This window comes from Ambystoma mexicanum, chromosome 1p, assembly GCF_040938575.1.
Source record: "Ambystoma mexicanum isolate Mex_15411 chromosome 1p, UKY_AmexF1_1, whole genome shotgun sequence".
In the NCBI taxonomy this organism is placed as follows: Eukaryota; Metazoa; Chordata; class Amphibia; order Caudata; family Ambystomatidae; genus Ambystoma; species Ambystoma mexicanum.
This window is the reverse complement of record NC_090921.1, coordinates 189,960,289-189,977,316: the sequence shown is the minus strand read 5'-3', so window position 1 is coordinate 189,977,316 and position 17,028 is coordinate 189,960,289. Positions and strand designations below refer to the sequence as shown.

The following is a 17,028-nucleotide window of genomic DNA, read 5'->3' as shown; positions in this document are numbered from 1 at the left end:
TTGCCAAATGAGGGGGGGCTGGAGATGAGACCTGTCTCCGATGTAAACGAGAGAAGGGCACCTTTTTCCATATGATCTGGGACTGCGATGTGCTACAGGCCTTCTAGAGCGAGTGCATCAATACGATAGGATCACCGATTCCGAAAGACCCCAAAATGACACTCCTAGGAATCTGGGGGGAGGTCGACCTCACCAAATATGAAAAGTCGTTCCTAGCGGTGGCGCTGGGAGCAGTGAAATGGCTGATCGCTGCAACTTGGGGCTCGACAGAATCAATATGCATGAACCGCTGGATCAACGAGGTGAGCAGATGCGCATCCGTGGAACACTGAATCTACAATGCGAGAGGCTGCCCCCAAAAATTTGAAAAGATATGGGTACAATGACTAGAAGTGTATTGAGAGATACCCACTCCCCCCTCCCCACCCTGAGCCTCCCCCGCCCCCCTTCCCCTCCTCTCTCCTCACCCATGGACGCATGATATAACCGGAACTGCCACCGTTTTTGTCTCTCAGAGGTACCCATGGTACCCCTATGACTATGCTGCCTCCTATTGTCAATACTGCCGTAACTTTCTGCTGAATGCCTATGTTTATGATGTTTGTTATATAAACCCAAATAAAAAGAGTTATTAAAAAAAAGTAAGACAGTTGGCATTGGCTGTTCTAGTGGGCCTGATCGAGGATAGGGGTTTCTGAGGAATCTCTCAGTAAGGTAGTTAGGTAGGAAGGTACAGCATTATTCAGACATTTGTAGGTAATCACGGCAGTTTTCAGACGGATTTTGTCGTGGGTAGATAACCAGTTGTTTTGTCTCCTGGTCTCAGAGATGTGCTCTCTTCTAGCTATGCCGAGGGCATTATTCTGCTGGTGATGTACTTGTTGGCTCCGCTTTAGAGGGTGTTACAGTAGTCCAATTTGGACAGGATGAGAGCTCTAGCAAGGATAATACAGTTGTTCTTAGATAAAAACTTATTAGCTAAGGGAAAGCTTCAGGGATCCCAGCTGACCCTAGCGTGGTCTATGGTCCGAACAAGGATCAGATGCTATTTTGGGAAGAGGTAAGGGATAAGTTAAGACTCTTTGTGGAAGGCACCCTAATCATAGGGGGGACCTCAATATGGTAATGTACCCCCCACAAGATCGAAAGAGAATGGCACACCAATCTCTCCAGGCAGTAGATGACCCCCTATCTCAGAGTTTCTGCAAAATCACCTGTGATCTGAGTCTGGAAGACACACTCCCTAGCCCGGTGGGAGGTGACCCCCCATACACATATTATTTGAAAATCCATAAAACCTTCTCCAGGTTAGACTATGTCCTGGTAGATAACTCCTTGCTAGCCTACTCGAGGGGCCACAGGGTGGACCCAGTCCCCTGGTCCGACCACGATCTAGTTAGGATCACCTAGACAACGAAGAGACAGATGGAAATGTAATGATGCCCTTCTGAAGGACCCGGTAATCACCAAAATGGTGCTATAAAGTATAATAGAATATTTCGAACTGAATGATAATGGGGAGGTCAGTACACATTTCTTATGGGATGCATTTAAGGCCACCATTCGGGGGTCCTGTTGAAAGTGAGGGCAGAAAAGAAAAAGGAAAGGCCCTTTGGGATGAAATAGCAGAATTACAACCAGAGCAAGTACCAGGCAAGTCGATCACTCTGGACCAAGCGGTGGCTCTAGATAAATGTAAGACCCAATTGAAGGATCTCCTACTGCCAAATCCTCAAATAAAAATATTACGAGAAAGGAGACAGGGCAGACAAAATCCTGATCTGGATATTGAGGGAAGCGCAGAAAAGTAAAATGGTAAAAGCCACAAGATCCGATGAGGGCTGGTTAACCTATGACACCCCGAGCATAGGAGGGGCCTTTAAAAGGTATTATGAAAAACTGTATGAATCTGAGTTCGATGGTACTGATGCCCTAATTGAGGACTTCCTGGGAAAGATACCAATAGCTGGCCTAGCTTGAGAAGCGGCGGATAGCCTAGATGCCCCAATAACGGAGGAGGAAATTGTCCAGGTGATTAAGGCGATGAAGGGAGGCACGACTCTGGGGGAAGACAGGTTTTCGGTGAAATTTTTCAAGTTGTTCCGCTCCACCCTCGCCCCACATCTAGCTAAAACCTTTAATGCAGTGATATCCTGCCTGAGACGATGATGGGGGCCATAATTGTGGTGTTACCAAAGATGGGTAAGGACCCGACAGAGTGCTCCTCGTACCACCCAATATCATTACTCAATACAGATGTTAAAATCTTAGCTACGGTACTAGGCAAAAGGATGGAGGCAATCATGCCCTCCCTGGTTCATGGTGACCAAGTTACCAATCTCCCGATCTTCACACAGCACCAGGAATTCTGGTTCAGAGCTGCCGAATACAACCGCGAACTTCATAAAAGGTGCTATTGAAGGCTAACGGCTCCGTTGGTCCACTTCAGGGTCCTAGAGACCGGTTCGGTCACTTTTAACCTTTTTTGCTCACAGGTACATATCCTTTTTCAAGAAAATTGTTGCTTTTGCTATCTTTTCCCCCTTGTCTCATCACTCAGCGCTGCATCTATTCTATCTGTGCATATTCTGTGTTTCTTCTACAGGGGTTGGTTTTACTGGGTTTTCTAGTTAGTTAGTATTGTACATGGTTTACTGTCAGGAACGGAGAATGGAAGGTTTGGAAGCGCTGGAAGCATTGACTTGCGAGCGCTCTAGTCCTCATTCAATATGGTGGCCGTACCTTTAAATTCTGACTCCTCCCCCAATCCGGTGCGTTGTATCTGTACACATCGCTCCGGTTCGTGTGGAACTTCGTTCTTGGATATTTCCTCCTTGCCGACCATCCTTGCAGCTACCTTTTGCCTTCCTTGTGCCTACCTTTTGTGCTGTATATAATTTCTTCCCTTGTTACCTGTCTCCTGGGTCTTGCTACATCTGCGAGTGTTTCTTTGCCTCTCCTCGTCGGTTCTACAGCTCCGCCTCGCTTGAGCTTCTGTACTACACCTCTTGGGTTCCGCCGAAGCATTTCAGTTTAGTTGTTCGGCGTTTTCGCCTTTCGTCTTCTCTGCACTCTCGTTTCTGGTTTGCAGACTTACTGCACTCTGCAGGCGTAATTCTACTTTCTGCTTATGGTTACCTGCACACAATCTCTTACTTAGCACTGTTATTTACGGGCATTTCTATCTGTTCTGTCTTCCTTAAAATTTACTTATTGGTTATTTGGGTTCCTGTAACTTTCCTCTGTGTGCTTCGCCCTACTGTCATCGCAGAGCTTAACTGCTCTCTCCACCGGAGTTGTTGGTCAACTTAATTAGTCATCAGCTGCAGCCAGACTTCAATTACTTATGAAAGGAATTCTCAACTCCTTATTAGAACCCATCTGGAAACAGGGTTTTTTCTGCCTTCGTGCTTTTTCCCTGATCTAGGTCTGGCCCCCTGGGGGTCCCTGCAGACAGGGTTCTATCTCTGCCACGGTGGCCTCCGGAGGGGCCCGACCCTATTTGCACGAAAAGAAAGCCAAGACATCAAAGGACAAGACTCCTGTAAGGAGGAAGGACCGTAAGACGACGGAGTCGAATCCAAAGGAATCCGCCACAGAAGATTCAGGTGAGGAGGAAGGGGATAAGGCCTCCAATCTTGACAGTATACAATGCCCAATATCTACCATGGCATCGTTAGAACAATATCAAGAATTGGTAGCAGCGATGCAGAACCTTACTATGGAGGTCCAGGCTTTGAGAACAGAGAACATAGCCCTCCGACAACAGGTTGTGTTGCATCGTGATGACAGGGGAGACCTGCCTACAATGCCACTCTCCTTTGGCAAACATGATGGTCACCCGGGAGGGCTGAAGGACTTTCTTGACGCATGTAAGGTGTATTTTGCCTTTCAACCTCATGCTTATGAGACTGGTAGATCTAAGGTCGGGTTTATAATTGCAAACCTAATGGGTAATGCGCTCTCGTGGGCTACACCGTTTGTCACCGGAAACGACCCGATTTTGGGTGACTATGATCGTTTTACGGAAGTGTTTAAAGAACGTTTCGACTGACCAGAAGTCTTCTATTCCTCTCTAGAAGCTATCCTAGATGTCAGCCAGGGAAACACTGACGTACAAACCTATCTGTCTCGTTTCCAGAGGCTGGCAGCCAAGGCAGATTGGCCTGATTCCGCTCAGCAAACCATCTACAGACGTGGCCTTCGTGATGAAATCAAGGATGAGCTGGCCCGAGTGGCGAGACCTGCGTCCTTTCAAGATCTGGCTACATTATCTCTTCAGATTGAGTTTCGTCTACAAGAGAGACGATTAGAAAGAAGACGAACCAGAGGTGTTCCGCAGCCAACCGGCCTCCCCTCTCCTGTCCCTCCCACCAGAGCTACCCATCCTCCTGAAGAACCTATGCAGATAGGGGCGGCCCGAGGACCTCTAACTCAAGAAGAAAAAAGAAGAAGAAGAGAGGCTGGACTGTGTATGTATTGTGGCTCCTCGAAGCACTTATTGAGAGACTGTCCTGAGGTGCCACCTCGAAGACAGGGAAACTTCAACCCCCGATCTACAGCAAGGGAGGTTTCGGGGGAAGTAACAACAACTACACAAGAGCAGTAACCACTCCGGATGACAACAGTCTAATGGTGTTTCGAGTTGACTTATGGCTGTCTGATGCAGGTCCCACAGAGGTACTCGCCATGCTTGACTGTGGAGCAGCAGGGAATTTCATCGACTCCAAGTGGGCAGCAGAACATTTTGTTCCCACAATATCTAAGGCCACTCCCATTCCGGTGGAAGGGGTGGACGGAAGACCCTTATCTTCGGGACCTATTACCAAGGAGACCACTCCGTTGAGAATGAGGTTAGGCCATCACGAGGAGTTCCTGGTATTTGACCAGATCAGAGCAGCTCATTTTCCGTTGGTCATTGGCATTCCTTGGTTAAGGAGGCACAACCCTCAAATTGATTGGACGGCTAACAAGGTAGTCTTCAATTTTACATTTTGTAAATCACACTGAGCTTGTCCTCTACGTCCAACACTCTAGCATATGACCGAGACAGTACTCCAGTTCCAATCACAGTGGCATCAGTTCCCATCCATTATCAAGAATTCTCAGAGGTGTTCCTGGATGCCGTTCCCCGTCAACTCCCGCCTCATAGAACAGAGGATTGCGGTATAGACCTGATACCTGAGGCGGTGGTTCCCTTTGGGAGGATGTACCCGTTGTCTCTACCAGAGAGGAAGGCTCTGAGAGAATACCTCGACGCAAATCTTCAAAACGGACTCATCCAAGAGTCCAGATCCTCCTGTGGGGCTTCCTTGTTCTTCATTCCTAAAAAGGACTCAGCAGAGCTACGCCCTTGTATAGACTACAGGGGGCTCAACAAGGTTACCATTCGAGATAGGTATCCTATGCCTTTGATCCGGGGCATCTTGGAGGCCGTACATGGGGCGGTGTTCTTTACCAAGCTTGACTTGAGAGGGGCGTACCACCTCTTGAGGATCAAGAAAGGGGACGAGTGGAAGACAGCATTCCGTACCCCTTTTGGACTCTTTGAATACCGAGTGATGCCATTTGGTCTTGTGAATGCACCGGCCATTTTCCAAAGGTATATGGACAAGATATTCACAGATTTGCTGTTTGTGTCGGTGGTAGTGTACCTGGACGACATCCTCATTTTTTCCAAGACTCTATCGGAGCACAGGTCACTGGTCAGACTAGTCTTACAGCGTCTGCAATTCCATCAACTACTGGTAAAGCCGGAGAAATGCTCATTTGAAGCTACGTCCGTGTCCTATCTAGGATATATCTTATCCAAAGAAGGTATCGAGATGGACCCCAGTAAGGTGAAGGCTATCAGAGAATGGAGAAATCCTGGCAATGTCAAAGAACTCCAAAGCTTCCTAGGATTGGCCAATTTTTATCGAAGGTTCATTCCCAACTTTTCTAACAAGGTACTTCCACTGACCTCTCTATTGAAGAAAGGAGTCAAGTTCGTATTTGATGAAGGGCCCAAAAAAGCCTTCTGTTTTCTAAAAGAATGTTTTTCCACAGCCCCCATTCTGGTCCAACCGGATCAGAATCGCCCTACATTCTGGAAACAGACGCTTCTACAGGGGCGGTGGGAGCAGTTCTGCTTCAAAGGTCAGATGACGACTATGAACATCCGATAGCTTATTATCCCAAAACACTTACCTGTAGTGAACGCAACTACTCTGTGATAGAAAAGGAGCTATTGGCTATCAAACTGGCCTGTCAAGAGTGGAGACATCTTTTACAGGGAGCTACTCATCCGTTTACTATTAGAACAGACCATCATAACCTTCGGGTTTTACAACAGTTGGAATGTTCCAATGCCAGGCATGCCAGATGGGCATATTTTTTTTTACAATATGATTTTGTAATTACATACTTACCTGGTACAGAGAACATGAAGGCTGATGCCTTGTCAAGAAGTCTTTGGGATACCTCTGGCTCCTACACGGGACACGAATTGGTTTTCCCTAATCTCAAGGTATTGGCTTCAACTGTTTCATTTCTTCAAGACCTAATTCCACAGTATCAGATGGGCACCGAGCTTCCGTCAACTGTCATTCAAGATAAGGACGGATTGTATTATCATGAAGGAGCTCTCTATGTTCCCACTAAGAAGCTACAAGATCAGATACTTTCCTGGTGTCATGACACTCCTTTATCTGGACATCCCGGAATCAGGAAGACATTGGATCTGCTACGGAGGGGTTTCTGGTGGCCGACCTTAAGAAAAGACGTAAGCCAGTACGTTTCCACTTGTTCGGTTTGTGCTTCTAACAAACACCGAACGGGAAGACCTCTGGGGCTACTGCAGCAAGAACCTTTACCGGACAATCCTTGGGAACACATCTCTACTGATTTTATTGTAGACCTCCCTCCGTCATATGGCATGACTACGATTATGGTGACAGTTGACTCATTTAGCAAGCTCGCCCATTTTTCGGCCTTTAAACAGGTTCCTTCAGCCTCCGAAATGGCCGCAACCTTCCTTCAGGATATAGTCCGTCTACATGGTTTGCCCAGGACCATAGTATCGGACAGAGGACCCCAATTCACCTCCAAGTTCTGTGCTTCTCTCTGCCAAGTTCTAGGGATTCACAAGGCACTCTCTTCTGGATACCACCCACAGAGCAATGGCCAAACTGAAAGACTAAATGCCAGCCTAGAACAGTACCTCAAGTGTTTTTGCAGTCCGCAACAAGAAGAATGGTATCGTTTCCTCCCACAGGCAGAATTTGCCTACAATAACTCTCTCCATACCTCGATCCAGATGAGTCCTTTCTATTGTACCTACGGATATCATCCTCAACATTTACCCTGGCTCAATCCTCCTTCTACCAAGATTCCGGCGTTGGATGGGGTTCTACAGGACCTACAGGAGATACACAGACTCGCTAAGGAAGCACACCAAGCGAGTCAACTTACACACAAGAAATGGGCAGACAAGGGTCGTACTGCCAATCCGAGCTGGAAGATAGGGCAGCTTGTCTGGTTGTCCACCAGATTTCTACCCAGATGGGTTCATAAGGGGAAGTTCTCCTCTCGTTTCCTTGGGCCATTTCCCATTCTTCAACAGATCAACCCTGTTGCATATAAGATCAAGCTACCAGAATATCTCAGAAAGGTACATCCCGTCTTCCATGTCTCCCTTCTCAAGGAACATAAGGAGGACCCTTTTAAGAGACCTGTGTTCAAAACGCATGCTCAGGTGAGCCCTACGCCAGAAGAATATGAGGTGTCTCGTCTTGTCGATTCCAGATACCACAAGGGACGGTTGCACTATTTGGTTCATTGGAAGGGTTATCCAGTGGAAGAGAGGACATGGGAACCTGTGAGCCATATACATGCCAAACGCCTTGTGCAGAGGTTCCATCGCCTTCATCCGGGCAAACCAGGGAGTCCCCCGAGAAGACGGGGGTATACTGTCAGGAACGGAGAATGGAAGGTTTGGAAGCGCTGGAAGCATTGACTTGCGAGCGCTCTAGTCCTCATTCAATATGGTGGCCGTACCTTTAAATTCTGACTCCTCCCCCAATCCGGTGCGTTGTATCTGTACACATCGCTCCGGTTCGTGTGGAACTTCGTTCTTGGATATTTCCTCCTTGCTGACCATCCTTGCAGCTACCTTTTGCCTTCCTTGTGCCTACCTTTTGTGCTCTATATAATTTCTTCCCTTGTTACCTGTCTCCTGGGTCTTGCTACTTCTGCGAGTGTTTCTTTGCCTCTCCTCACCTGTTCTACAGCTCCGCCTCGCTTGAGCTTCTGTACTTCACCTCTTGGGTTCCGCCGAAGCATTTCAGTTTAGTTGTTCAGCGTTTTCTGCCTTTCGTCTTCTCTGCACTCTCGTTTCTCGTTTGCAGACTTACTGCACTCTGCAGGCGTAATTCTACTTTCTGCTTATGGTTACCTGCACACAATCTCTTACTTAGCACTGTTATTTACGGGCATTTCTATCTGTTCTGTCTTCCTTAAAATTTACTTATTGGTTATTTGGGTTCCTGTAACTTTCCTCTGTGTGCTTCGCCCTACTGTCATCGCAGAGCTTAACTGCTCTCTCCACCAGAGTTGTTGGTCAACTTAATTAGTCATCAGCTGCAGCCAGACTTCAATTACTTATGAAAGGAATTCTCAACTCCTTATTAGAACCCATCTGGAAACAGGGTTTTTTCTGCCTTCGTGCTTTTTCCCTGATCTAGGTCTGGCCCCCTGGGGGTCCCTGCAGACAGGGTTCTATCTCTGCCACGGTGGCCTCCGGAGGGGCCCGACCCTATTTGCACGAAAAGAAAGCCAAGACATCAAAGGACAAGACTCCTGTAAGGAGGAAGGACCGTAAGACGACGGAGTCGAATCCAAAGGAATCCGCCACAGAAGATTCAGGTGAGGAGGAAGGGGATAAGGCCTCCAATCTTGACATTTTCTAATTAAAGAATATATTTTTATAGAACCTTGATTGGACATTACTTTATTTTGGACTTTTATACTTCGCTGTTTGGATTGCTACTGAAACACATTCTTGCCACCCTTAAGAATATAGCCTTCCCTCTGCCTAAGTTACAACAAAAGGTCGAAGAAAGTATATTTCGTGAATGTGCCTGTTTTACCTCGATGATTATGTTGGCTATTGATTTGTAGAGTTCTGAGTGGGTGTTTTAGCCTCTACTCATACATTTACATCTGCAGGGCAGAAGTCAATTTGTCACAATCAGAGCACTGACACAGTAAGACTAACAGGCACTTCAGTGGAAAACCTCACACTTGAGGCCAAAAAGGTTCCAAAAAGGCTGCAAACATGTAAGAGTTGTGTGAGGAGCCTGAGTATATCCTCACCACTTCTTCTCTGCTCAGGTGGCCAGGGCACGGCCATCGCCTTTGGATCCAGACCCTGGGGGTGGGCAAGTGCGGGAGGATCACCTGAGTAGGGGATCCTTGGGGAGTACAAAGAGGATGCTCAAGGGTGAGAAGCAGTATTCTCTTCCTCTTTCCCGATATCCATCACCCTACTCTGCCTCAGCCTACTCTCCCTCAGCAATTACTCACACCTGATTTCAGGTAACACTCCCTGTCAGCACAAAAGGTGGAACACACAGAGTCACACTGAGAGAGGCGATGCACGGGAAGTAAGACCTTGGCAAGGGCCATCGAGAACCAAGCAGCAAAATATGGATAGCCAAGGGGTTGCTCGAATACGAAGTAGGGCACACAAAGCCAGGCTGAAGAACTGTGGTTTTGATCGATTGAATGAATTGGTAACATCGAGCCAAACAGCGGGAGGGATTATTCCTGGCAAGTGTGTAAAGACGACCCGTTCCCCTCTCCCGGAATAGCAAGAGTGTTGGGGAGTAATCATAAGGCTAGAGCTGGAAGCCTTGCCAGAGAAAACAAGAGCCAGAGAAAAATACCTGCATGCAACTGGTGAGTGATGTAATTGAAAGGGAAGCCGGGTTTGTGAAAGAGATAAAAAGTAGCCAACAAGGTTATGCGGATAACGGCTACGGCGTGAAGAGAGTCGATTGTTCTAAAAGCTGATACAGAGTAACATAGTGGTCCTGCACGTGAAATGCATTGTCGCATGTCTCTGTTCTGAATCTTTGAAGTTAAAACCTCCCGGTGGCGAGGAGCAAGTAATTTACAAACGTTAGGAGCAAGAAAACTACAAATACCAAGAGACATTGGTGAGAGGTTGTGAAGGCTATGACAAAAGGCTTGATAAGATATTTAGGCAATAGGCTTGAGCCCGGCTGAGGGAAGCCTATGTAAGAAAAGGTGATTGTCGGAGTGGTCAGGCGCAGGTGTGTGTGAAACCCTTTGGCCCAGTCAAAAGTCTTCGATGAAAAAGTGAATGTACAAAAACAGAACGGTGAACTCCTAAATAACCAGATCCGAACCCGACTGAGGGAGATTTGGTAGAATTTTTGATTAGCGAGATCCGAGCCCGACGGCAGGAGATCTTTTTTGACATTGTGTTTGAAATTCCACGATCCGAGCCCGATTGAGGGGGATCTAATTGGAACTTATGAAATACAAAGATCTGAGCTCGACTGAGGGAGATCTATTGTGTGCTGAGAATTAAGGCAGGTTCGAACCCGGACTGAGGAAAGCCTGTGTTTTGAGCTGTGCTTGAACTGTGTTTAAGAAAAGACCCGGACTCGGGTGAAGTAAACCTGAGGGGTCGATTGGAGGGAGACCTGAAGGATGTGTACCCAAAAGCCACAGTGAGCTTCATTACGAGTTTGCCGGTCCAGAAATAAGGGTGCCGGTAAGCTCACTGGCACCCTTGTTTCTGGATCTGCAAACTCTGAGTCTGCCTGCCGTGCCGCTGCGCCCGACAGCTCTGACCCTGCGTGGGACCGCCGCCACGGTAGGCAGACTGTTCACAGAAGCACCGGCACCGTTGGTAATGGTGCCGGTGCTTCCGTGTCCCCACTCCCATAGGATTGTATGGGAATGGGGACTAACAATTTGCCGGCGCCTGACTTCCCGGCTGCCGGACTCATTATGTGCCGATGGCACCGGGAAGTCAGGCACTGGTAAAATGTTACGGGTCCGGCGGGAAACCGCCGGTAGCACCGGCAGGGTTACAGCCGGACCCGTAATGAGGCCCGGCGTGTCTCTTAAGGAAACAGTGTGTCATTCACCTACCTTTTGTTCAACAAATCTGATACCCTGTGCTTCAAAAGTGGGGAAGGGAGTGTTATACCATTTTCTGGATGCCATTTATGACATTTCCTCTTTGAATCACTTTATAGATACATGTGAATATAAGTGGATGTCTCATGGACAGAGGACCAGCAAGTCTAGTACTGGTATCCTGAATGTAGGCTTCTTCAAGCATCTTTCAAGCTATATAATCTTTCAATATAAAGGCTGTCCTAACCAATTGCCTGAGCCCCAGGGAGAATCCTTCCACCCCATGTTTACCATTATATCAAATTACCGAGCCACAGTGATGCAAAAACCAAACAAACCTTGACTCTCCCAGAAAATCCACTCAAAGAATGATATCTCATCCACATTGGGCACAGACATGGTAATTCATATCCACCACTGTTGTCCTCGCAGCACCACCCATCTCTGCATTATGCTTGTGATTGTGAGGTAAAGAAGAGAGAATGGAAGCCCAACTCCCAGACCCAGCTGTCAAACAATGCCAAACTCTTCCCTCGCAACCTCCAGACCAGCACTGCAGCCAACAATAATAACAGTCATCCCTAATGGCCTAGGCTTACCTGGAGATATTGGTCGTCTTGTTCGACCTTCAGGGGTCTGGTTGCGTACCTCTTATTGCTTCTATTATATCCAAGAGGGGGTACAAACCTCTCTTGCAATCACCTGCTCCTTACCTTCGGTAGTGGAAACTGGGAATATAAAAGCTTGTCTGGGGTACACTTAGACACCTGAGTTTGGCTTCTGCCTTGTTCATTAATGCAAAACATGTCAGTAACAACTTAGGAATTGTGTCACTATAGCCATGCTTGACTATTGTATTGAGCCAGTTAAAACCTATGGGCTACCTTTGACATTACTTTTAAACTGTAAACCTACTCAAGACCATTGACGGACAATTATTACTAGGATAGTTTTGTACTTTGTAAGATAGCTTTGCCCTATGCCGATGAACCACATAAAATGATGACGTGTGATAACTTAATATATTTTTACCTCCACTTTAGCCTGCGTAATAGTTTAATGTGTCACTTACTATTCTGATCTAAAGTGCGTGTGGTGCCCAAATTGGACACCAATGATGCGATGTGTGTATATATGTAGAACTGTTTCATATACTGTATAGCTTTACAGAACCTTTGTCTGTGCGACCCCTGATCTCGCAGCACCTGGCAGCGCCAGCCATTATCGATGGGGACAGGACCACACACACACTATCAAACACCAATCATGACCCTGGTTTCCCACAAACATCACCAGATGAAACACTGCCCTTCATATTGTTAGAAGAGCCTGTGAGTATAGCCCTTGTGCCTCTACTTGCAATTAGTTGAAGCATAGATTGTCGCTGTCGCTAACCATTTTATCACAGACGCAAGAATCGAAAGAAGAAGCCGATACCTTATCGGGTGCACATACAACAAATCACCACTGACTCTGCTAGGTACGTGTAACGCACCACTCTGGTAGACAATGGCCGCACGCATTACTACCCGCACACATCAGAATAATGAAAGGACTATGACAAATTCAGTCGTGCTGGTTACATAATTCTCTGCCTACTTACACCAGACTACGCCCCAACATCTCTGACATCAGCATGCAGCCAAGAACCATGGCAAATTCAGGCATGCTGAACACATAGCGAGTCACTAGCACTCACACCATCTCCTGACTCATCTCAGCACCCATCCACCATCCTGACCTCATGGGCTGCTATGTACCGAAGCCTGCCCAGCCCTGCTAAGCATTATTTGGCCAAAAGCACGCACGCATTCTAATCTTACTCGCTGACCTCCAGCACTCTGGACTTCGGTCCCCCAGGGTGTTCCCATCACCAGTACATTAAGACTATAATATTGGTAAAAGACGCTATAAAAATGACAACTACAATACAATACAATGTATTGCATTTTTTTGTTATAATAGAAATATTTTTATGTTTTGCGAGGGCAATATATTGTTGAACAGCCATTGCGAATTTGATCTGCACTCTACACCCCAGCATCGTCTTCCACTCTCCAGAGTCTATGCTTTAAAGCTCAGTCACGTTACAGGTGAGAGTTTGGTAAAATTTGGTAGATCCTCTTCATGTCTACTAATATTGGCCTCTCAGAACCTCTTAACAATTGTGGTTCTGAAAAATCCTCCTAAACATCCCAAACCACTGTCCCCACTATACTCCATAGCTCTACATACCTCTACATAATTTAGGATTAATTCAATGTTTGTCTTGTCCTGATTATATTTACCATTTTCAGGACCTTCAACATTATTTTAAGTATATGAACTACAATATCATGTGTATTCATTTTATTAATCTATTGTTATACAACAAGTAAATTGTGTTTCAAAGCGCCCACAGGGCAACAGGGAGGCAACATGGGATTGAATACAATGTATAAACTCAAGGATAAAGAGGAACCCATAGGCCTTGTTGGGATTCAGAGCATGCAAGTGCAGAGAGAAGAGAGGGAGTGGAGGGTGTAAGTGCTGGAATGTCCGTGCTCGTGGGTGAGCAGCAGATGTAAGTGCCCGGTATAGTAAGTGCTAGGGAGTGTTGAGCTGCAATAAGTAAGTGCAGGCCTACAGTGGCATAGGCCACTGGGTGCCAAGGCAAGTGCTGTGTGTAGGCAGAGGTGATTGGGTGTGGGATGCCAGGACCTCAAAGGACACATAAGGGCCCTGGTCACCAATCAGTGACTGTGAGATTAGCAGAGGAGGGAAGAAGGGAAGGAGGAGGTGAAAAGGAAAGTATTGAGGAGCTTCCGGAATTCGAGGACGTCTGGCTCAAGGCAAAGAGGAAGGGGAAGGCTGTTCCATAAGAGGGAGCCAGCTGAAGAAAGATCGGCCTCCGGCCCTCTATTTAGCGAAACGCTTAACACACAGAGAGTTGGTACCAGAGGAATGTAGAGATCTAGAGGGAGAGTATTTTGTAAGAGCAAATTGCAGATAGCGTGGTTCCCGGCCCCACACAGCCTTCTGGATGATGTAGAGGGATTTGAATTTAACACGTGCTGCAAACAGGACCCAATGAAGAGTTTTTAGGGAAGGAGAGATGCGGTCCCTGGGCTTAATGCCCTATTCTGTATTAGCTGGAGGGGTCGTAGAGAGGAAGAGGGTAGATTCAAGAGAAGGCTATTACAGTAGTCAAGCCTAGAGAGAACCAGGGCTCGGGTAACATTGAACTTCTGGGGAAAAATGAGAAAAGGGAGAATTCCTTTGAGAAGGAAGAGTTGAAAGTGGGAATTCTTGGCAATGTCATGAATGAGAGGGAGGAAGAAGAGAGAGGAGTTGAAGAGGATTTCCAATGTGTTTCTGGCTTCAGATGCAGGAGATGGGGGAGAGCCCATAGAGGATGGCCAGAGTGAGGGGAAGAAAGAGGGAGCAAGGGTCCCAATAGGAAGAATCTCAGTCTTGCTGCCATTCAGGCAGAGATCGTTGGAAGTGCACCAGGAATGTATGGCAAATAGCCAATCAGGGATGATGGAAGAAGTAGGAGGGTCAGCGGGGAGTTTGAAGAAAAGTTGTGTATCATCTGCATAGCACTGGAAGTTAGGCGAGAAGGTGGAAATGAGGAGTGCCAGTGGAGCAAGGTACGTGTTAAAGAGCAACGGATAGAGATTGGAGCCCTGGGGGCACCACATGTGGAGAAAGAAGTAGGGGAGGAGAAGGTGGCCAGAATAACCTGGGATGGAAGGTCCCTTAGGAAGGAGATCAGCCAGTTCAGTGCCCGCTCCAAGATGCCCAGGTTATCATGGAGCTGTTTTATGAGGATGGAGTGGTTGACCGTGTCAAAAGCAGAGGAGAGATCAAGTAGAATGAGGACAGCTAGAGAGTTAGAGTCCAGAGAGCCGAGCAGTTCTTCACGGGTGTTCGGAAGTGCAGTTTCTGTGCCTCTGGATGCTCAGAACCCAGATTGATAGTTGTGGAGACCGACAACAGGTTCAATATGAGAAGTAAGTTGGGGGAAGGCCAGTTACTCCAGGAGTTTCCCAAGGAAGGGGGGGGATAGAAATAGGGCGGTAGTTGGCTGGGCAGATGGGGTCTGCTGAAGGTTTTTTCAGGAGAGGGCGCACAAGGGAGTGCTTGAGGGAGTATGGGAAAGATCCAGTGGCAAAGGAGTGGTTGCAGAAATCGGCAAGTGCAGAGGCAAGAGAGCCAATGTTGTCTTTAATGGTTCTGGAGGAGCAGGGGGAAACCTGTTTGCAGGAGACAATCAAGGAGCGGACAACTCTGGTGACCTCATCAGGTGTGACAGGGGAAAAGGAGGAGAGAGTGAGGAGGAGGGGGTCATAAGAGACAAGAATTTGTAGGAGGGGTCGGGGGAGAGGGAAGCAAGGGTGCTCAGGATGTGCTAAATTTTAGTAGTGAAGTGAGGGAGGGGAGCGTTGCTGGATGCACCAGAGACCCGCACCTGGATGTGGGTCCTTTTCTTGGCGTGGATGGAAAGTCTGTATTGTTTTTGGATCAGGTGACAGGCCAGTTTGTTAGAGGGTGAGCCAGAGGTCTGCCACTTCCATTTCGCAGCTCTGCACTTGCGTTTCAGGGCTGCTAGTTCAGAGTCGTACCAGGTGTTATGTTTAGAGGCAGGATTCAGGCGGATCCTCATGACTGGGGCAAGAATGTCCAGAGTGTTGGTAATGACCAGATGGTGGTTGCTGAGAGCAGAGTCAGTGTTAGAGTGTAGGGTGGGAGGTGAGGGGAGATCAAGGTGGATGTGAAGGCAGCAGCTGACACTAGTTTCATCGTGTGGATGTTTGTGAACAAGGTTGACAGGGCTTGAGGTCTGTTCAGCGGGCTGAGGGAATCCAGGTGAGAGGAGAGGAGGGAATGGTCTGACCAGGAGAGTGGGGTGACCAGTGTGGGAGGGGAGAGAGAGAGATCAGAGTGGATGAGCAAATATAGCAATGAAGGTTGTTCCAGTCATCAATAGGCTCTTTGTACAGCGCATCATGGCAAAATAATTCATTTACAAAACATAAAAAAGGAACATGGAGCATACCATTGCTGCGACAGGGAATAGGTAGGGATGGTTGCAACACTTTTTTAGGTCCATCATGATGTTCAGCAGCGACACCTGGTTTCCTCCTCCACGTGAGTTCAGGGCTTCAAAGTTTCGAGTCAAAATGAATTTGTAATATTTCCTGAGGGAAGACAATATGAACAGAATAGAGTGGCTTCAATGTTAAGTGACACATCATAACGTTGACAGCCGTTTGAAGGTAAGAAGATGGGAGGCAGTGCAAACCTAAAGACAAACTTTATTTTAGTGCATGAAAATGTTTTGTTGAACAAAAAACATGAGAAAACCAGTTCAGCCCAAACTACTTTTTTCTGTTATATAAGGCAAAAGCAGTGATATGACCACAGAAATGCCTGCTTCACAGTAGCGACTTTTGATCTCTAAGGCAGCTTGCCAACAGTATGCATGCCTTCAATAAAATAATCCAGATCCGTACAGATTATCGAATATAATTAGCTATATAGAAATGGAATCATGGAATGCTCCAAATAACATCTTGAAACCGACAAGATATGTCAATGAGCAAATCTATTCAAGTCTATATAAACCAAAATGACTGACATCATCAATGGTCTGATGCCCCTGTGCTAGGAATTACACTAACTTGCTGATAGAGAGAATTCAGCAATGAACAGCTCTGTCATTTAGAATATGTGACAATCACAACAATTACCCCTTGGGACGAAGAACCATGTTTTAGGTTAGAGGATGGGACTGTTGAAGTCATGGGGCCCACCATCTGCTACACAAAGTAGGCCTCACAGAAGGTGAATGGGGAATTCCCACACCCCTAAACCAGCTGCAATCCTTTG

The 17,028-nt window shown here is 47.0% G+C and overlaps 1 protein-coding gene across 14 annotated transcripts in view; it reads right to left on the bottom strand.

Moving 5' to 3' along the window:
- The window catches only part of CHD3 (chromodomain helicase DNA binding protein 3), a 2,755,261-nt gene that overhangs the window by 1,623,518 nt on the left and 1,114,715 nt on the right, over positions 1–17,028 (bottom strand). For all 14 annotated transcript variants that reach the window (XM_069646310.1, XM_069646296.1, XM_069646309.1 and 11 more), the window contains exon 20: positions 16,196–16,337. In XM_069646310.1, the coding sequence (XP_069502411.1) occupies positions 16,196–16,337 (142 nt within the window). The remainder of the gene's footprint in view (positions 1–16,195; positions 16,338–17,028) is intronic.